The 22,310-nt window shown below is 40.8% G+C and overlaps 2 protein-coding genes across 3 annotated transcripts in view; both read left to right on the forward strand.

The window, feature by feature from the left end:
• Positions 1–22,310, forward strand: part of VPS54 (VPS54 subunit of GARP complex) — a 173,638-nt gene that overhangs the window by 37,806 nt on the left and 113,522 nt on the right. The window contains exon 3 of one of the 2 annotated variants that reach the window (XM_055401023.2): positions 2,944–3,085. The exons of the other annotated variant lie outside the window; for it this stretch is intronic. The gene's annotated coding sequence lies outside the window, so the exon portion shown is untranslated. The remainder of the gene's footprint in view (positions 1–2,943; positions 3,086–22,310) is intronic. 2 annotated transcript variants of the gene reach the window in all.
• LOC148776133 (uncharacterized) overlaps positions 1–22,310 on the forward strand; it is a 72,567-nt gene that overhangs the window by 21,739 nt on the left and 28,518 nt on the right. Inside the window, exon 2 of the mRNA XM_088841782.1 lies at positions 2,944–3,036. Coding sequence (XP_088697908.1) covers positions 2,944–3,036 — 93 coding nt within the window. The remainder of the gene's footprint in view (positions 1–2,943; positions 3,037–22,310) is intronic.

A 22,310-nucleotide genomic window follows, 5' to 3' on the forward strand; every position in this document is an offset into this window, starting at 1 on the left:
GCAACAATACTGGAGTGGGTTGTCATTCCCTTCTCCAGGGGATCTTCCCCACTTGGATCAAACTTAGGTGTCCTGCATTGCAAGCAGATGCTTTACTGTCGGAGCTACCAGGGAAACCCAAAATATAATACTACTTAACCACAATTTGCGGAGAAGGCAATGGCACCCCACTCTAGTACTCTTGCCTGGAAAATCCCATGGACGGAGGAACCTGGTAGGCTGTAGTCCATGGGGTCTCAAAGAGTTGGACACGACTGAGTGACTTCACTTTCACTTTTCACTTTCATGCATTGGAGAAGGAAATGACAACCCACTCCAGTGTTTTTGCCTGGAGAATCCCAGGGAGGGGGGATCCTGGTAGGCTGCCGTCTATGCGGTCGCACAGAGTTGGACACGACTGAAGTGACTTAGCAGTAACCACAATTTGTGGGAAATGACACATGCTGATTAAATGAATTTTCTGGTACATCTTTATCTAGTTGAATGGTTCAAAATTTTGAGTGGCTTCATTTCTGGAAACGGTGGTGTTATTGAAAGGAGGCAGGTGTTGCTAGTGGTTGAGTGTACCTGATAATACTGTGTTGTCATTTGTTTCTCCTAAGGGCAAATCCTCTCTCTTTCTTTCTCTCTCTCTCTCTCTCTCTCTGTGTGTGTGTGTGTAATTGGAGGTGCCATTTAATTCTAGTTGAGTTCTGGTTGACTTCAGTTTTTATTGTTAACAGACCAAATTACCTCAGCTCTAAAATATCCAGAATTATTATTTTTTCCTCTTACAGTTACTGGGCCCTCTAAACTAAAAAAACATGTTATTCACAGAGCCATGTCACTAAACAATGTGAGAAATCACATTGTGAACAGATATCAAAACCCCCTCTATACATCAATTTTCCAGCTTAAGAGCTGGTGGTTCTAAATGCAAAGGATCTGTTTGATATGTGTATAAATGATTCATTTTGCTGTACAGCAGAAGCTAACACAATGTTTTACATCAACTATAGTGTAATAAAATTTTAAAAAATAGATAAACAGTAAGGATTTACTGTATAGCACAGGGAATTATACCCAATATCTTTTAATAACCTATAGTGGAATATAGTGTCCAAAAAAAAACAACCCAAATTGAATTGCTGTGCTGTACACCTGAAACTAAAGCAATCTTGTAAATCAACTATACGACAGTGAAAGAACTTTTTAAAAGATCCCTTTGAGTCCCAAGAAACCATGCAGATTATGTGATAAGAGGAGAAAATGGAATATGAGGCAACTTAACGATGATTTGCATAGTCCGAAGGCCTAGAGCGACTTCACTTTCACTTTTCACTTTCATGCATTGGAGAAGGAGATGGCAACCCACTCCAGTGTTCTTGCCTGGAGAATCCCAGGGACGGGGTGCCTGGTGGGCTTCTGTCTATGGGGTCACACAGAGTCGGACATGACTGGAGTGACTTAGCAGCAGCAGCTGCAAGCCCTAGATGGTCTTCCCAGGTGGCTCAGTTGTAAATAATCTGCCTGTCAAGCAGGAGATGTGAGTTCAATCCCTGGGTCAGGAAGATCCTCTGGAGAAGAAAATGGCAACCTACTCCAGTATTCTTGCCTGGAAGTAAGGCAAGCTATGGTCCATGGCATCATAAAAGAATTAGACAGGACCTATTGACTAAACAATAACAACAAGCCCTAGACAGCAAGGTAGATGGGTAGCATACCAAAAAATCACCATTACCACCATTAATTCATCTACCATGTGCAAGTCACTGTGCTAGGGGCCAGAGGGGGACAGGCCATGGAGCAATAGTCTAATATGGAGCCGAAGAGGTCTGCTAATAGCTTGAGCAAGAGCTAGTGTGTCATAAATGTAATGTCCGTATTTCAGGAAATACAGGATGTGGCAATTGAGAAGAGAAGGATGTCACTTTTGGCTAAATGATAAGGGAAGATTTCATCAAAGAGATGACATCTGAGCTGATCCTCAAAGAAGAGATGAGATTAGCAGGCAGAATTGGCAGAGCCTAGCAAAGACAGATGCAAGGAAACCCAAGTTTGTTGGGAGGCTGTGAGAAAAGATACGTGAAGGTGAATGACAGAAAGGCTTAGTAAAGCACGTAGGATCTAATTTTGGACAACTTTTGAAAATTAGCGTCTGAAACTTATTCCAAATAAATAAACATTTTTGACCAAGGCAGTGGCCAAGAGCCCAGACTTAGGCATCAGATAGTTCCAAACTCAAATCTTGACTCCACTTAACTGTGTGTGATCTTGAGCAAGTCACCTACCTTACCTCTCCAAACCTCAAGTTAATAATCTCTATCTCACAGGTTGTTATCAGAATTAAATTCAATTTGGATATGAAGCACTCATTCAGAAAATACTTATTGACCATCCATCATATTTGTCCCAGACATTGAACTTTGAACTGATGATACAGAGATATAGGCCAAGTCATATGTGTTAGTCATTAGTTGTGTCTGACCTGTGACCCCATGAATTGTGGCCTGCCAGTCTCCTCTGTCCATGGGATTCTCCAGGCAGGAATACTGGAGTGAGTTGCCATTCCCTTCTCCAGGAGATCTTCCTGACCCAGGGATCATACTCAGGTCTCCTGCATTGTAGGCAGACTCTTGATGGTCTGAGCCACCAGGTAAGCCATATAGGCCAAAGCCTGTCCTAAAGAAATGCATGAGGCAAAGGGTGAGACAGATAAAACAGAAAATTCTGATACAGTATAAGCAGAGTCACAGAAGCTGAGTAAATCAGATCAAGGAAGGAGATGGTAAATAAAGCTTATCAGAGGAGGCAGTCCCTAAGGCATCTGAAAGGTTTGTAGAAATAAAACTTATTTTCCAAGGTCTGATTATTTTTTTGTTAACCATTGTACTTTCTAGCAGACACAGACATTGGAAACTCCAAATGGATTTTTGCTATTAATTTCTGTTTGGTTGTTTTTAGCTTGTCTTAAAGCCAGAGAAACAGGGAGTACCCTATTCAGTGAATGAAAGAGAAGAAAGGAGTCTGTTTGCAATCTTGTTAACAGTGGAAGAAGTAAGCAACACAAATCTTTGAAATGTGTTATAAATGCAAGAGATGAAGGGTAAGTTGACCTAATAAGAAGTAGCAAATCTGGGTTTTCACTTGCAGGAGACCCGCTGTGTAGCTTTCCTAGGTTTTCAGCCTACATTTACTTCCTCTTCTGAAATGGGGCCCCAGTTTTGTTTTTTGTTTTATTTCATTTTTCTTTTTCTGGAGAACCACATCTTTCCTCATTCTTACCTTGTGTGTTCTGCTGAAGTTGACTGTGGTTCAGGGCTGGCCAGTTAAGAACCTCACACTGACCTCAGTGATGGAAATTATCACCCAGTCAGAGCCAGAGAGAGACAACCTGGACCTTTAGGTGAGTCTCTAAGACTCAGAAAGTAAAGTGCCTTGGCTTCTGCTTTGAATGTGGGAAGTTGTAGAGGAGGAGCTTCTGGAAGCTGTCTTCCTATTTCTTCCCACAGCTTGAAAGCCTGAGGCTGAAGCCAGACAACACAGAGGAGAGCAGGGAGCCTCACAGTAGAATATAAAGTCCACAAGGGTAGGAAGCTTGGCATGGTTTTAAAATCTTTTTATTGATACATTACTCACATACAGAAAAAAAACAAAACACAAAACTACTTTGAGTAAACAAGTATTACAAAGTGAATACACATTTAGCTAATACCCAGATCAAGAAATAGAATATTATTTACCTCATACTTCTCCCAATCTCTCCTCTTGACTATTAACACCATAGTTTTGAGTTTTCCAATTTTGTGTAAATTGAAGTATAGTGTTCATTCTTATGTGTCTGGCTTCTATCACTCAAAATTATTATAAATGCCCTTGATGAACATATATATGTATTTTATTGGATATATTAATAAGAGTAGAATTGCTAGGTCATAGAGTATACATGAATGTACGTATGTGCAATTTTAGAAGATGTAAAATTATTTTCCAAAGTGATAGTACCATAAAAAATTTCTTCTATCAAAAAAAAAAGTGATCATACCGATTTATCCTGTTATGTACCTGTTGCTCCACATCATAGACAATATTTGTTATTTTCAATCTGTTGAGATTTTCATTGGGATTGCATTAAATCCATAGATTAATTTGGACAGGTTGACTTATTTACAACATAGAAATTCTAACCCATGAACAGTACACGTTTCCATTTATTTAGGTTATCTTCAATTTCTCTCAAAAAGTTCTATAATTTTCTGTGTAGATGTCTTACATTCTTTAATTAGATTTATTCCTAGGTATTTGATACATCTGTGCAATTGTCAATGGTAACAATCTAAACATTTTTTCTGTTTCTTGCTAGTATATAGAAAAACAATTGAATTTTGTGTGTTGACCTTCTATATTGGTTTTCCATTGTTGTATAACAAGTTATCACAAACCTAGCTTCTTAAAAAACAAAGTTATTATCTCACTGTTTTCATGAGTCAATCATGACTATGAGTTAGCTAGGTCATCCCGCTCAAAGTCTCACCAGGCTGAATCAGTGTCAACCATGCCTATGATCTCACCTCAAGCTGAGAGTCCTCTTCTAAGTTCACTAATAATTGCTGCAATTCAGTTCCTTGCAGTTGTAGAACTGGGGTTCCACTTTCATTCTGGCTTACTGGCTAATTAATTCAAGTAGATTCATTGAGGTTTCCTAAATACACAGTTATATTATCTAAATATAATAATACGTTTACTTATCCCAAATTCTTACGCTATTAAAATTTCTTTTTCTTAACTTATTGCACTGGTAGAACTTCCAGTACAATGCTGAAAAGAAGTAGTGAAATTGGACTTGTTTTTTGTATCACTGTATCACTAGTGCTTAAAATAGACATAGTAGCTTTTCAATGAATATTTTCAAATGAATAAATGAATGAAAGTAAAGCTGAGAGATGGGAAAAATTGGTTCCTGGTTGATTATTTGAGCCTCTAAATATCACTGTGTCCTAAGTCATTCCTAACCATGGACTTTTAAATGACATAAAGTGATAAATAATCCTTTCCATCCCCCATCCCCCTTTTTCTTAGTTTGTTAGATTTTTTTTTTTTTTTTGGTCAAATTCTATCAGAATAGATCTCCTGACCCACAATATGAATGAAAAATATTTGGGAGAAATTAATTATAATGTCCAATGGAGTTACTTTTTTTTTCCTTTTTGAAGAGAACTTTCAGGAAATCAAACATGTTCAAATATCTACCATATTAAGAAAATCCTCCCTCACATTCATGCCATCAATCCCTCTCTCTACCTCATATTTTTTTCACAAGTAAGCTTCTCAGTTCAGTTCAGTTCAGTCGTTCAGTTGTGTCCGACTCTTGGCAACCCCATGAACTGCAGCACGCCAGGCCTCCCTGTCCATCACCAACTCCCACAGTCCACCCAAACCCATGTCCATCAAGTCAGTGATGCCATCCAACCATCTCATCCTCTGTCATCCCCTTTTCCTCCTGCCCTCAATCTTTTCCAGCATCAGGGTCTTTTCCAATGAGTCAGCTCTTCACATCAGGTGGCCAAAGTATTGGAGTTTCAGCTTCAACATCAGTCCTTCCAATGAACACCCAGGACTGATCTCCTTTAGGAGGGACTGGTTGGATCTCCTTGCAGTCCAGGGGACTCTCAAGAGTCTTCTCCAACACCACAGTTCAAAAGCATCAATTCTTTGGCATTCAGCTCTCTTTATAGTCCAACTCTCACATCCATACATGACCAATGGAAAAACCATAGCCTTGACTAGACAGACCTTTGTTGGCAAAGTAATGTCTCTGCTTTTTAATATGCTGTCTAGGTTGGTCAGAACTTTCCTTCCAAGGAGTAAGCATCTTTTAACTTCATGGATGCAATCACCATCTCCAGTGATTTTGGAGCCCCCCCCAATAAAGTCAGCCACTGTTTCCACTGTTTCCCCATCTATTTGCCATGAAGTGATGGGACCAGATGCCATGATCTTTGTTTTCTGAATGTTGAGCTTCAAGCCAACCTTTTCACTCTCTTCTTTCACTTTCATCAAGAGGCTTTTTTGTTCCTCTTCACTTTCTGCCATAAGGGTGGTATCATCTGCATATCTGAGGTTATTGATATTTCTCCCGGCAATCTTGATTCCAGCTTGTGCTTCTTCCAGCCCAGCGTTCCTCATGATGTACTCTGCATATAAGTTAAATAAGCAGGGTGACAATATACAGCCTTGATGTACTCCTTTCCCTATTTGGAACCAGTCTGTTGTTCCATGTCCAGTTCTAACTGTTGCTTCCTGACCTGCATACAGGTTTCTCAAGAGGCAGGTCAGGTGGTCTGGTATTCCCATCTCTTTCAGAATTTCGCACAGTTTATTGTGATCCCCACAGTCAAAGGCTTTGGCATAGTCAATAAAGCAGAAATAGATGTTTTTCTGGAACTCTCTTGCTTTTTTGATGATCCAGTGAATGTTGGCAATTTGATCTCTGTTTCCTCTGCCTTTTCTAAAACCTTCTAGGAGCCATTTACTCATTTAGTAAATGACAAAGCAATTTATATAAATGTTTGTTTGTTCATTGATTTGATATATGCTGATGAATGCCTGTATGGACTTACAGGCCCTCTCCCCTTCTTTTGTTTCTCTTCCCTTCCCTCCTCCTCTCATGTCTATACTCCCTCAAGAATCTCATACACATCTGTCCTTTCAATTATTAGCTACATGTTGGCAACTTCTGAATTTATATCTTCATTCAGGTTTCTCTTAGATCTAGACTCATATATCTTACTGCCTTCTTAATATTTTGAGAAAGCTAGTACATTGATTATGGAGAAGGAAATGGCAGCCCACTCCAGTGTTCTTGCCTAGAGAATCCCATGGACGGAGGAGCCTGGTGGGCTGCGGTCCATGGGGTCGCTAAGAGTCGGACACGACTGAGCGACTTCACTTTCACTTTTCACTTTCGTGCATTGGAGAAGGAAATGGCAACCCACTCCAGTGTTCTTGCCTGGAGAATCCCAGGGACGGAGGAGCCTGGTGGGCTGCTATCTATTTGGTTGCACAGAGTCGGACATGACTGAAGCGACTTAGCAGCAGCAGCAGTAGTACATTGACATTCCAAGTTAGACATATCTATTACTAAACTTATGGTGCTAATTCTTTCTCTTCTCCAGTGTTTCCTACCTCATTAAATAGTCCCACCATCCTCCCAGTTGCTCTTGTCAAGAACCCAGGAATCATCAACTTAGAAATGATCCTTTTTGTTGTTTTAGTCACTAAGTAATGTCCAACTCTTTTACGACCCCATGGACTGCAGCCCACCTGGCTCCTCTGTCCATAGAATTCCCAGGCAAGGATACTGGAGTAGGTTGCCATTTCCTTCTCCAGGGGATCTTCTCAACTTGGAGACTGAACTCACGTCTCCTGCATTGGCAGGTGGATTCTTTACCACTGAGCCACCTGGGAAGCCCAGGAATCATCCTTAACATCTACCTATTTCTTAGCCCCTTTGTCCAGCCAGTCACCAAGTACTATCAATTCTGTCTATAAGGATACTTCTCAGTCTGTTTACTGCTTTTTGTCTTTATCACCACCACTTTAGCCCAGCAGCTGGACCATTCAGACTCCAGCTGCAATAACAAAAGACATACTGGATTTCTTAAACAATAGACATTTATTTCTAGCAGTTATGAGATCTGGGAAGTTCAGATCAAGGTGGTGGTAGATTGAGTTCCTGGTGAGAGCCTTCTTCCTGGCCTACAGACCTTCTCACTGTATCCTCACATGATGGAGAGACAATGGTATCGTCCACTCTTCCTCTTCTAATAAGGGCACCCATCATGGGGATTTTACCCTCACAATCTCATTCAAACTTAATTATCCCCCAAAATTCCCACTTCCAAATACCATCACAGTGGGGGATGAAGCCTTCAAAATATGCTTTTGGGTGTGGGGGCGCACAAACATTCATTCCCTAACAGATAGCTTTCTAGTTGCCAGTTCCACATGTTTTCTTGGTTATGTCCACTAATTCATTCTCCACCGAGTGGTCAAACATCTTTTAAAAACATGTTTGTGTCACCCTTTTCCACAGAGTCCTGTAAAAAGTTATAATCAAGTTCAAATTCTACCGTGACCTATATCTCCCTGAATGGTCTGACTTAGGCCTACTTTGGCCTTTTCGCTGTTCCTTCTGCTTACCTAGCTGCTTCATGTCTTGGAGTTTCTTTCTATTGGCTATTTCCACTGCCTGTGAGTCTTCCACCACTGTTGTTCCACCACCACTATTCCCCTTCCTTGGTCAATTCCTATTTATTTTTCAGTTTAAATGCTGCTTCCATGGGCAAGGATTCCTTGTTCATCTACCTTAAATTACACTCACCTTTACAAGCTCTTAAGGCTTCTTTTCTTTTCCATGACAATGTATCCCAACTGCTTTGTTGAATGTCTCTTTTCTGTATTCCCTCTCCAACCCACCCCAGATTGTGAGTGCTTTGAGAGCATGAACTGAATCAGTCTTGTTTACCGTTAGCATCTAGGACCCAGAAATATGTTTGATAAATATACACTGAGTCTGAGTGGATGTTTTGTCTATAGGAAATGTAGGATTAGGGGTTAACCTAAAAGGGGGTTAGGGAGTGTTGGTATATGAAAATTTGCCCTATCTCTTCATTCTAATAAGAGATTTAGAATCAGAATATTTCTTTCACCACTAAGAGGGATCATGATTTTGACAAAAATTAACCTCATTCTGAGGAAAAGTACTGAGGTAGCCTCTAGCTTACTGGGGCAAAAGGCAGGAAGCTCAGGCAGGCAGTAAAGAATTTCCCTCCGGATGCCATTAACTAGATAGATGTGCTGACCACCTGGAATAGAAGCAGTGCTCACTGGAATGCATCAGCAAGCTAGTTTAATCATAAAGACAGAGCCATTAGACCAGCTTTTTGTTTGCTCACTGATTTGATATATGCTTGTTGTAGGGATCTGTGGGGAAAAAAACTACCACTAGTCTGACTTTCAATTTGTAATAGACAAAAATACCTATTTGGTAAATGGGACCTGTATGCTCTCTTTACCATTTCTTTTGCTATGTATACTGAGCTGTAAAATAAAGTTGGGATAAACTTCAGTTCAGTTCAGTCACTCAGTCATTTCTGACTCTTTGCTACTCCATGGACTGCAGCACACCAGGCCTCCCTGTCCATCACCAACTCCCAGAGCCTACTCAAACTCATGTCCATCGAGTCAGTGATGCCATTCAACCATCTCATCCTCATTGTCCCCTTCTCCTCCTGCCTTCAATTTTTCCCAGCATCAGGGCTTTCTCCAATGAGTTGGTTCTTCGCATCAGATGGCCAAAGTAGCTTTTAAATATGCTGTTTAGGTTGATCATAACTTTCCTTCCAAGGAGCAAGCATCTTTTAATTTCATGGCTACAGTCACCATCTGGAGTGATTTTGGAGCCCAAGAAAATAAAGTCTCTCACTGTTTCCCCATCTATTTGCCATGAAGTGATGGGACCAGATGCCATGATCCTAGTTTTCTGAATGTTGAGCTTTAAGCCAACTTTTTCACTCTCCTCTTTCACTTTCATCAAGAGGCTCTTTAGTTTTTCACTTTCTGCCATAAAGGTGGTGTCATCTGCATATCTGAGGTTATTGATATTTCTCCTGGCAATCTTGATTCCAACTTGTGCTTCATCCAGCCCAGCATTTCACATGATGTACTCTGCATATAGGCTTGACTAGATGGACCTTTGTTGGCAAAGTAATGTCTCTGCTTTTTAATATACTATCAAGGTTGGTCATAACTTTCCTTCCAAGGAGCAAGCGTCTTTTAATTTCATGGCTGCAGTCAGCATCTGCAGTGATTTTGGATCCCCAAAAAATAAAGTCTGACACTGTTTCCACTGTTTTTCCATCTATTTCCCATGAAGTGATGGGACCAGATGCCATGATCTTTGTTTTCTGAATGTTGAGCTTCAAGACAACCTTTTCACTCTCCTCTTTCACTTTCAACAAGAGGCTTTTGAGTTCCTCTTCACTTTCTGCCATAAAGGTGGTGTCATCTGCATATCTGAGGTTATTGATATTTCTCCCAGCAATCTTGATTCCAGCTTGTGCTTCTTCCAGCCCAGCGTTCCTCATAATGTACTCTGCATATAAGTTAAATAAGCAAGGTGACAATATACAGCCTTGACATACTCCTTTTCCTATTTGGAACCAGTCTGTTGTTCCATGTACAGTTCTGACTGTTGCTTCCTGACTTGCATACAGGTTTCTCAAGAGGCAGGTCAGGTGGTCTGGTATTCCCATCTCTTTCAGTATTTTCCACAGTTTATTGTGATCCCCACAGTCAAAGGCTTTGGCATAGTCAGTAAAGCAGAAATAGATGTTTTTCTGGAACTCTCTTGCTTTCTCCATGATCCAGCGGATGTTGGCAATTTGATCTCTGGTGCCTCTGCCTTTTCTAAAACCTGCTTCAACAAAGGTCCGTCTAGTCAAGGCTATGGTTTTTCCCGTGGTCATGTATGGATGTGAGAGTTGGACTGTGAAGAAAGCTGATCACCGAAGAATCGATGCTTTTAAACTGTGGTGCTGGAGAAGACTCTTGAGAGTCCCTTGGACTGCAAGGAGATCCAACCAGTCCATTCTAAAGGAGATCAATCCTGGGTGTTCATTGGAAGGACTGATGCTAAAGCTGAAACTCCAATACTTTGGCCACCTCATGTGACGAGTTGACTCACTGGAAAAGACTCTGATGCTGGGAAAGGTTGGGGGCGGGAGGAGAAGAGGACGACAGAATGAGATGGCTGGATGGCATCACTGACTCTGTGGACATGAGTTTGAGTGAACTCCGGGAGCTGGTGATGGACAGGGAGACCTGGCGTGTTGTGATTCATGGGGTCGCAGAGAGTCGGACACGACTGAGCGACTGAACTGAACTGAACTCTGCATATAAGTTAAATAAGCAGGGTGACAATATACACAGTCTTGACGTACTCCTTTCCTGATTTGGAACCAGTCTGTTATTCCATGTCCAGTTCTAACTGTTGCTTCTTGACATGCACCAGATTTCTCAAGAGGCAGGTAAGGTGGTCTGGTATTCCTATCTCTTTAAGAATTTTCCAGTTTGTAGTGATTGATCCACACAGTCATCGGCTTTTGCATAGGCAATAAAGCAAAAGTAGATGTTTTTCTGGAACTCTCTTGCTTTTTTGATGATCCAGCAGATATTGGCAATTTGGTCTCTGGTTCCTCTGCCTTTCCTAAACCCAGCTTGAACATCTGAAAGTTCATGGTTCATGTACTGTTGAAGCCTGGCTTGGAGAATTTTGAGTATTTGCTAGCGTGTGAGATGAGTGCAATTGTGCAGTAGTTTGAACATTCTTTCGCATTGCCTTTCTTTGGGATTGGAATGAAAACTGACCTTTCCAGTCCTGTGGCCACTGCTGAGGGAGTCGTGAAGGAGGAGAGGTTTCTACACAATAGAAAACCCTCTCACACGCAGGTTTGTGGGGAGATTTGGAATCTCAGAAGGCAACATAATCGGGAGAAAAGAAAAAAAAATTCCCACAAAAAGACAACCTAATCTCAACTGCCGGAAAAGAGATCTTTCCATGAAAGGCGCTAACCTAACAACCTAAAGTGCAGCCTGGCCTGCTCACAGAACAAAGGACTGAGCAAATATCAAAAGAGAGCTAGCCTGCTGTGTACCAGACCCTCCCCGCCCCAGAGGCAGAGAAGCAGGCTTTTGACAGTCAGAGCTGGAAGGCAAGGGGCTGCTACAATCTCAGCCCCAGAAAGGGCACCTTCCACCAAACTGTGAGCAGGCTCCCAGCTGCTAATTACATTTTCCTGAGATACTGGATGGTTGATATCCACCAGGAGAGTCTCAGCCTGAGATCAGCTCTCTAGAGGGGACGTACAGCACATCTGAGATAGTGCTTTTGCGGCACGACCAGGAAACCAAGCAGCCAGGACTGGGGAGGTGATTAAGACACATGGCCCACCTGGAACAGTGCACTCACCAAGCACCTGGTCGCCTGAGCTGCTCAGACCTGAGAAGGGCACAAAATGCATGCCCAACCCACAGAGACTGAGCCAGAACTGTATCTGAGTGTCTTCTGTGGAGGTACGGGTCAGCAGTGGCCTGCCGCAGGGGCTCTCTTGGAGGAAGTTGCCATTAACCCCACCATAGGATCACCAGAACTTACACAGGACTGGGGAAATAAGACTCTTGGAGGGCACAAACAAAACCTCGTGTGCACCGGGACCCAGGAGAAAGGAGCAGTGACCCCACAAAAAACTGACCCAGACATGCCCATGAGTGTCCATGAGTCTCTGGTGGATGTGTGGGCTGATGGTGGCCTGCTGCAGGGTTGGGGGCACTGAGTGCAGCAGTGTATGCGTGGGACCTTTTGAAGGAGGTCGCCATTGTCTTCATTACCGCCACCATAGTTTGGTCTCAGGTCAGGCAACATGGAGGGAACACAGCCCCGCCCATCAACAGAAAATTGGATTAAAGATGTACTGAGCATGGCCCCGCCCATCAGAACAAGACCCAGTTTCCCCCTCAGTCAGTCTCTCCCATCAGGAAGCTTCCATAAGCCTCTTATCCTTATCCGTCAGAGGGCAGACAGAATGAAAACCACAATCAGAGAAAACTAAGCAAACTGATCATATGGACCACAGTCTTGTCTAGCTCAATGAAACCATTAGCCATGCCATGTAGGGCCACCCAAGACAGACGAGTCATTGGGGAGAGTTCTAACAAAACGTGGTCCACTGGGGAAGGGAATGGCAACCCACTTCTGTATTCTTGCTTTGAGAACCCCATAAACTTAGAAGAGTGGAAATAGGCTTCTTCTTTATAAAGGAAGAATACACAAAAATAAGCTACACATTTTGTAAAATGCTTCATTCTTACAACAAAATATGGGAACAGTTTCCTGGATTGGTGAACTGGTAAAGAATACCTAAAATATTAAATTCATCTGGTTATTTCCTCAGTTATTAGACATCTATTACCAAGCAAAATCTTCCCTACAAGATGTTTCTTTTCTTACAAGTAATGAGAAACTTCAAATTCCATACTTTAGAGAAAGCCTTAGCTTTTCTTTGGAGAAGAAGGGGAATCTGCTATCTTTTGGATTCAAATATTAAGTAATTCCACTTAACACAATTATTGCTTTTCAGTAGTTTGTTGCTGTAGCATTCCAACGTGACAATATAATATGGGACAAAGGGCATGGGACAGAAAGTGGAAGTCCTTAAACCTGGTTTCTGATAGAAAACCAGCTCCCACCACTAAGATGTTATTTGTCTCAGCCCTTTGGACCTCCATTTCCTCATCTGCAAATGAAAAACCTCTTCTTTTCCAAAAGTCATTGATTTCAATGATTTTTTTTTTTAGTTTTTCATTTTTTTCATTTTATATAGCACCCTAAAAGTTAATAAATAAAATTATGGAAGGGGAAAATACTGTTTTAAATCTAAAATGAGATTTTTGGAAATAAGACTTCTAGATTAAAATAAAATTCTGACTGAGAACTTGTTAACACTCAGGAATTCACACAAATAAAGAGAATAAGGCAAGAAAAAAACAGATATTTTACTTCCTAGTAGATGGGAACCAAAATGACCACACAGTTGTGTGAGAACTAAACGTATTTTGGTATCCAAGGAAAATCCATTATATAATTGCAATCTATTGTTATAATAATCTTTTACTTTGGATTATGTTGTGAGATTGTCCTGTTTTTATGATACTAAGTGGGGTTTTTTGGTCTCTGTTTATTTTGCTTCCAAAATATTTCCTGTTTGATTTTTTTCCCTCTGTTAAAAAATATTACATTGTGGTATAAGAATTTGTATTCCTGCCGCTGAGGGGATTCTTTCTGAGTGATGGCTGGTATTGAGTCATGTACCCAGTTGACATAGAAGGTGGTTCTTGAAGCAATCCATTGAGACCAACCATGGCTTCTGTTTCTCTGAAAAATGTATGTTTTCTAAATCACCATAGTTTTTCCTGGAAAAGTCTTAAAGAAATTTCTCCTTAACCTAGGAAACTTTTAAGTGAAAATTTTTTTTTCTAATAAATGTTTAGCCATTCATTCTTTTCATTATATAATTGCATATTTAAAAATTATTCCATATAATTATTACTTAAAATACTCCAACTGTAAAATAAGGCAAGACTGTCATTATCTAATAAATTAATAGTTACTTACAAATATCCTGAGCCCTATAACATATCAGTTGCTGCTGCTGCTGCTAAGTTGCTTCAGTTGTGTCCGACTCTGTGCGATCCCATAGATGGCAGCCCACCAGGCTCCTCCCTCCCTGAGATTCTCCAGGCAAGAACACTGGAGCGGGTTGCCATTTCCTTCTCCAACGCATGCATGCATGCTAAGTCACTTCAGTTGTGTCCAACTCTGTGTGACCCTATGGACAGCAGTCCACCAGGCTTCTCTGTCCACAGGATTCTCCAGGCAAGAATACTGGAGTAGGTTGCCATTTCCTTCTCCAAACATATCAGTGGCAAGTCTTGAAAAAACATTTGACTATTTGGTTACAAATTCTACTTAATATATGGAAAAAAAGTGGTTTATAAGTACTAGTCTGCCTTTATCTTCTGTTCATTATTTCAACAAGTATTTATTGAACTCTCAACTAGCACCAGGCATTGTTTCAGGTATGGGGAAGGGTAAAGTGATAAACAAAACAGATAAAACTCTGTGTCTTCATGGGGGAAGATAATAAGTAAAATATATGGGTGGGTTTGGCATAATCAATGAAGCAGAAATAGATGTTTTTCTGAAACTCTCTTGCTTTCTCCATGATCCAGTGGATGTTGGCAATTTGATCTCTGGTGCCTCTGCCTTTTCTAAAACCTGCTTGAACATCTGGGAGTTCACGGTTTACATACTGCTGAAGCCTGGCTTGGAGAATTTTGAGCATGACTTTACTAGCGTGTGAGATGAGTGCAATTGTGCCGTAGTTTGAGCATTCTTTGGCATTGCCTTTCTTTGGGATTGGAATGAAGACTGACCTCTTCCAGTCCTGTGGCCACTGCTGAGTTTTCCAAATCTGCTGGCATATTGAGTGCAGCACTTTCACAGCATCATCTTTCAAGACTTGAAATAGCTCAACTGGAATTCCATCACCTCCACTAGCTTTGTTCGTAGTGATGCTTTCTAAGGCCCACTTGACTTCACATTCCAAGATGTCTGGCTCTAGGTCAGTGATCACATTATCATGACTATCTTGGTCATGAAGATCTTTTTTGTACAGTTCTTCTGTGTATTCTTGCCACCTCTTCTTAATATCTTCTGCTTCTGTTACGTCCATACCATTTCTGTCCTGAAAGCAAGAGAGTTTCAGAAAAACATCTATTTCTGCTTCATTGACTATGCCAAAGCCTTTGACTGTGTGGATCACAATAAACTGTGGAACATTCTGAAAGAGATGGGAATTCCAGACCACCTGACCTGCCTCTTGAGAAACCTGTATGCAGGTCAGGAAGCAACAGTTAGAACTGGACATGGAACAACAGACTGGTTCCAAATAGGAAAAGGTGTACGTCAAGGTTGTATATTGTCACCTTGCTTATTTAACTTATATGCAGAGTACATCATGAGAAATGCTGGGCTGGATGAAGCACAAGCTGGAATCAAGATTGCCGGGAGAAATATCAATAACCTCAGATATGCAGATGACACTACCCTTATGGCAGAAAGTGAAGAGGAACTCAAAAGCCTCTTGATGAAAGTGAAAGAGGAGAGTGAAAAGGTTGTCTTGAAGCTCAACATTCAGAAAACAAATATCATGGCATCTGGTCCTATCACTTCATGGGAAATAGATGGAAAAACAGTGGAAACAGTGTTAGACTTTATTTTTTTGGGCTCCAAGATCAGTGCAGATGCTGACTGCAGCCATGAAATTAAAAGACGCTTGCTCCTTGGAAGGAAAGTTATGACCAACCTTGATAGTATATTAAAAAGCAGAGACATTTACTTTGCCAACCAAGGTCCGTCTAGTCAAGGCAATGGTTTTTCCTGTGGTCATGTATGGATGTGAGAGTTGGACTGTGAAGAAAGCTGATCGCCGAAGAATCAATGCTTTTAAACTGTGGTGTTGGAGAAGACTCTTGAGAGTCCCTTATACTGCAAGGAGATCCAACCAGTCCATTCTAAAGGAGATCAATTCTGGGTGTTCATTGGAGGGACTGATGCTAAAGTTGAAACTCCAATACTTTGGCCACCTCATGCGACGAGTTGACTCACTGGAAAAGACTCTGATGCTGGGAAAGGTTGGGGGCGGGAGGAGAAGGGGACGACAGAGAATGAGATGGCTGGATGGCATCACCGACTCTGTGGACATGAGTTTGAGTGAACTCCGGGAGTTGGTGATGGACAGGGAGGCCTGGCGTGCTGTGATTCATGGGGTTGCGGAGAGTCGGACACGACTGAGCGACTGAACTGAACTGAACTGATGGGTGGGTTATATGATAATAAAGACTAAGGAGAAGAAGTGGAAAAACACATAGTGCATGGTGTTGCAATAAGAAATATGGGTGTCATAGACTGTCTCACTGAGAAGGGAAGATCTGAATAAAGACCTGAAGGAGGTGAGCGAATTAACCATTTGGATATCTGGGGGGAAAGATTTCCAGGCAGAGGGAAGAGTAAGTGTAAATGCTCTTGAGGAAGGGTCATGCCTGGCATCCCAGGAACAGTGAGGAGCCCAATATGACCAGAGCAGGGTGAGAAATTGGGGGAGCAGGAGGAAATAAAGTTAGAGAGGTAAGAGTGGTATGAGATCAACTAGGACCTTGTCAGGGCTTTATCTTTTACTGTGAATGAGATAGAGCCATTGGCATGTTCTAAGCAGAGGAATGACTTGACCTGACCTGATTTAAGTTTTAGCAAGGTCAAACTTGGAAGAAAAGTTATGACCAACCTAGACAGCATATTAAGCAGAGACATTACTTTGCCAACAAAGGTCTGCCTAGTCAAAGCTATGGTTTTTCCAGTAGTCATGTATGGATGTGAGAGTTGGACTGTAAAGAAAGCTGAGTGCTGAAGAATTGATGGCTTTGAACTATGGTGTTGGAGAAGATTCTTGAGAGTCCCTTGTACTGCAAGGAGATCCAACCAGTCCATCCTAAAGGAAATCAGTCCTGAATAATCGGAAGGACTGATGCTGAAGCTGAAACTCCAATAATTTGGCCATCTGATGTGAAGATCCGACTCATTGGAAGACCCTGATGCTGGGAGAGATTGAAGGTGGAAGAAGAAGGGGACGACAGAGGATGAGATGGTTGGATGTCATCACCGACTCAATGGACATGAGTTTGAGTAAGCTCCAGGAGTTGGTGATGGACTGGGAGGCCTGGTATGCTGCAGTCCATGGGGCTGCAAAGAGTCAGACACAACTGAGTGACTGAACTGAACTGAACTGAAGGTCAAACTGATTATTATGTTGACAGTAAGCTGGTGGGGGACAGAGACTAGGAGACTTTCGCAGTAATCCAGGCAAGTAGGATCATTGCACTACATAACTCCAAGAAGCATCATTCACCTGTTATGTCTGTGAATGGTGCTTCCTGTAATGAGCAGTATATAGCACAAGAGCTGTAGTTTGTGGCCCATAGGCAAGATGGCTTGGACCAGGGTGGATGCAATGTGAGTGGTGAGAAGTGTTCAGTCAAGATATATTTTGAAGATAGAACTAATAGGATTTTTTGACATGGTAGATGAGGAATATGAAAGAATCAAGTATGATTTCAAGGTCATCCATTAATTTCATGAATTATTATTATTCATTCAACTAAATGCCATTTACTAAAAGGGAATAATTCATATTTATTTTTAATTCAACAAACATTTATTGAAAGTCTACTTTGTAGTACATTGTCAGATTCTGTAGGATATTTGAAAAGTAAAATAGCAGCAACAACAGAAAATCCTGTCCTGGAAACACTTAAAACTAGTATGTTACACAAAGCCTCCATAGAGAAAAGAATCAGTACTGAATAGAGCAACATAAGAAAAAAAATATTATAATGGGGTGGATTAGATACTATATATATAACTACTTCTCTAGGGAAATGGTCCAATTTGAAAATAATTTTACATTTGTCAGGATATGGCCATATTTTTTATTGCTATATTCTATTGGGGCTTCCCTGGTGGTTCAAACGGTAAAGAATCTGCCTACAATGCAGGAAACCTGGGTTCAATCCCTGGGTCGGGAAGATCTCCTGGAGAAGGAAACGGCAACCCACTCCAGTATTCTTGCCTGAAAAATTCCATGGACAGAGGTGCCTGGTGGGTCACAGTCCATTGGGTCACAAAGAGTCGGACACAACTGAGCGACTTTCACTTTCATTGCTATATTGCTATTCAACAATTTATTAACTATTTTCTGATATTAAAGGACTCATGTGTTTCCTGTTCCAAATGCAAATAGATATGCTCTATGGTTGACGCCTGCTCCAGGAAGAAGTGTAATATATAAAAGACTTCATGTCTGAGGTAGGAATTATCTGTTTCACATGCCCTTTTCTTGCTGGTGTCAGATTACATTCCTCACAGGTTGGTTGAGAATTCAGTCTTACCTTGGCCCCTAGTTCCTACTTGTCCAACTTCTGACTTGCAAATTTTCATACTTCTGACCACCTATCTTCCTTGCAGCCCTTTGGTTTACAAGAAGTTCTGAGATCTTTTGACTTCTCATGCCTTACTTCACCTACTTCATTCATAGTCAAGTCTTGCTGCTTCCTGTTCTGTGGTTTTCATTAACACAGCTTTCCTAATAATGATGAGATAGTAAAGATTATAATAATGGGTAGGATATCTAACGTTTTTAAGTACTGACTATGGGCTAGGCACTATGTGATGCTATTTAAATATATTTTAAATATACTTTAGGAGGTCTGTGAGGTGGGTACTATCATTATTCCAATAAGGAACTGAGCTTCAGAGAGATTAACATGCCTGAAGTAACTCAGCCAGAAAGTGGCAGAGCTAGGATGCAAACTCCAAGTGCATGAAGACTACTATGTAAACATGTCCTTCTGTATATTTAATATGATTCAGAGGGAGGGGGGAAGTCAATCCCAACAAAGTTCTCTAAACTCTCAAAGCCTCCATGTTTAATAATTATCTTTCCAATATCATGGATTTATCCATTTTTAATTTTGCTTAGTTGAAGTTAGGAGATAACACTTTGCAATATAGTCCTATTTTTAAAGGTATTGATAATAGAGTTAGTTTTGTATGCCTCTAAACACAGTGACTTAACAGCAGCAGCAAACACAGTGACTTAACAGCAGCAGCAAACACAGGTACAGATTTTATTTTCTTGGCCTCCAAAATCACTGTGGATGGTGACTGTAGCCTGAAATTAAAAGATGCTTGTTCCTTGGAAGGAAAGCTATGACAAACCTAGACAGTGTTATTAAAAAGCAAAAACATCGCTTTGTCGACAAAGGTCTGTATAGTCAAAGCTATGGTTTTTCCAGTAGTCATGTATCGATGTGAAAGTTGGATCATAAAGAAGGTTGAGCACTGAAGAATTGATGCTTTCGAATTATGGTGCTGGAGAAAACTCTTGAAAGTCCCTTGGACTGCAAGGAGGTCAAACCAGTCAAGCCTAAAGGACATCAGTCCTGAGTATTCATTGGAAGGACTGATGCTGAAGCTGAAATTCCAATACTTTGGCCACCTGACGCAAAGAGCCAACTTGTTGGAAAAGACCTTGATGCTGGGAAAGACTGAAGGCAAAAGGAGAAGAGGGTGGCAGAGGATGAGGTGGTTAGATAGCATCACTGATTCACTGGACATGACTTGGAGCAAACTCAGGGAGATAGTGAAGGACAGGGAAGCCTGGAGTGCTGCAGTCCATGGAGTCGCAAAGAGTTGGACATGACTTTGTGACTGAACAACAACAACAGACACAGGTATACACACACACATACACTTGCTCTGAACATAGGCTAACAAAGTAGCAGCTGAAAGTAGAAATAACAATGGGAACTTCTAATAGACCAAGATCAAAATTTTAAAAAGGAGCAAAGAGAAAAGAAAACTAGCAAGTGTGTTTTGAGTCTTTCATGTTATCAGTTACTGTGTTAAAATGCTCATTTAATCCTTACAACTTTATTATGATCCTCACTTTACTCAGGAGAAAAATAAACTGCCAAGAAAATATTACTCCTAATTGGCAGATGAAGAAATAAAGGATTAGAAATTGAGATAAAAATCACATAAAGTGTCAAAGCAGAGCTGAAAACCCAGACTTAAATTACAAAGCCTGTCGAATTAATCACTGCAGGTGGTAGACAGATTCCAGGGTAGCCCCATGATTCCCACTTCCTGATAGTCACAACTTTGTGTAATTCCCTCTTTTTGAGTGTAAGCAAAACTTGTGACTTGCTTCCAATACATAGAACATGGTGAAGATAGACTATCATCATGGTGAAGATAGAATATGATGCTAGGTGACTCTCTTTAGAGAGTTTAGAGACTCTCCTTGCTGGTTGGATGAAGTAATCAGCCGTAGTGAGAAAACCTATATGGCAAGGAATTTCAGGAGGCCTCTAGGAGCTGAGGGCAGTCCCCAGCTAGCAAGAAACTATGGTTCTCATCCAATCACAAGAAAAGGAATTCTGCCAACAACATGCATCACCTTGTAAGCAGATTCTTCCCCAGTCAAAGCTCCAAATGAGAACACAGCCTGACTGATATTTTGATTGCAGCCTTATGAGACCCTGAGCACCAGACCAAGCTAGGCTGTGCCCAGACTCCTGATTCACAGAAACTATAACTAATAAGTATGTGTTATTTTAAACTACTAACTTTGGGGTAATTTGTACACGGTAACAGAAGACTAATACACCATGCTCCCTTGGTTTTCCCTATCTTGGAGCACAGTAAATTCTTAGTAAATGGTAGTTGTTATTTTTATGGTAATCAAACGAAAATTTGGAATATTAGCATGAAAGATCAATGTAACAGGGCAGTTTAACAGAGTTAAATAATTGTTTCCAAAGTAATCAAGCAGCTGATTTAGAAGATGCAAGCAATGATGATATATTGAAAAATTATGAGTCTCAACAATTATTGAGTGTATTATTATCACATGAGATATCATAACATTTCTATTGCTTATGCACACATTTAGTTTTAATATCTTAAACCATACTCAAAGTAAACTGGAAAGTTTTCCAATAGTCCCACATTAGATATGAAGAGATATTAAAATAGTTTCAAGTTTTATCATGCTATAAATTGTGATTTTAAAACACTGTTACATCTTAGAATAGCTGAAACATGATGGATCAAATAATTCAGGGCACTGGATCAAAAAATCAAGCCCTGATGAAACTACTACCAGCTACTACTTTTAGTGCTTGAATGCATGTTGACTTTGTACCAATGGTAATTTATATTAATAGAAAAACACACAATGTAATTATACATATTTAGGGGATTCCTACGTGGCACAGTAGTAAAGAATCCGCCTGCTAGTGCAGGAGACACAAGAGACCAAGAGACGCAGGTTTGATCCTTGGGTTGGGAGATCCCCTGGACTAGGCAATGGCAACCTACTCTGGTATTCGTGCCTGGAGAATTCTATGGACAGAGGATCCTGGTGGGCTACAGTCCATGGTGTTGCAAATAGGTGGACATGACTCAGTGACAGCATGAGCATGAGTATGAGCTATAGACAAAGTTAGAGAACTTGAATAGGTTTCCATTTGATAGGTTTAAGGTTTGCTATTTAAAAAAAGAGCTTTCCCAGGTGGCTCAGTGGTAAAGAATCTGCCCCAATGCAGGAACCTGGTGGGCTACAGTCCATGGGGTCACAGAGTCAGATGTGACTGAGTGTGCACATACATTGTAGAGAAAAGAGGAGCTAGTGCTCATATCTAACTAAACTGCAAAATTATTTTTCTGTTTGTTCCTACAACTATGTTCCCTTTCCTTTCTGTATTTGTTTTGGCATATGAAAGTATAGTTTCTGTCAAGCGAGTCATTAAAAATGGTATTCACTGATTGAGAAACACATTAGTTTCACAATTGCCCCATACACAAATACATGCTGAGCATATAGCAAACATAAGATAGGCCTTTCATAGGTGTTGCAGCATTAGAAAATTTGCCCATTCTCCATCTAATGAGAATATCTGACCCCAGTGACTATCACCATTCATAATTCTCAACAGGTCTAACAAAGATAATGCCAGATACACTGTTACTAATAGGGTAGCTAAATATTGCCTTGGTATTTGCTTCATTTGAGGGCAATAATGATTTCTAT

This window comes from Moschus berezovskii, chromosome 11 (assembly GCF_049115385.1).
Source record: "Moschus berezovskii isolate FMDL1 chromosome 11, NW_MosBer_1.0, whole genome shotgun sequence".
Classification (NCBI taxonomy): Eukaryota; Metazoa; Chordata; class Mammalia; order Artiodactyla; family Moschidae; genus Moschus; species Moschus berezovskii.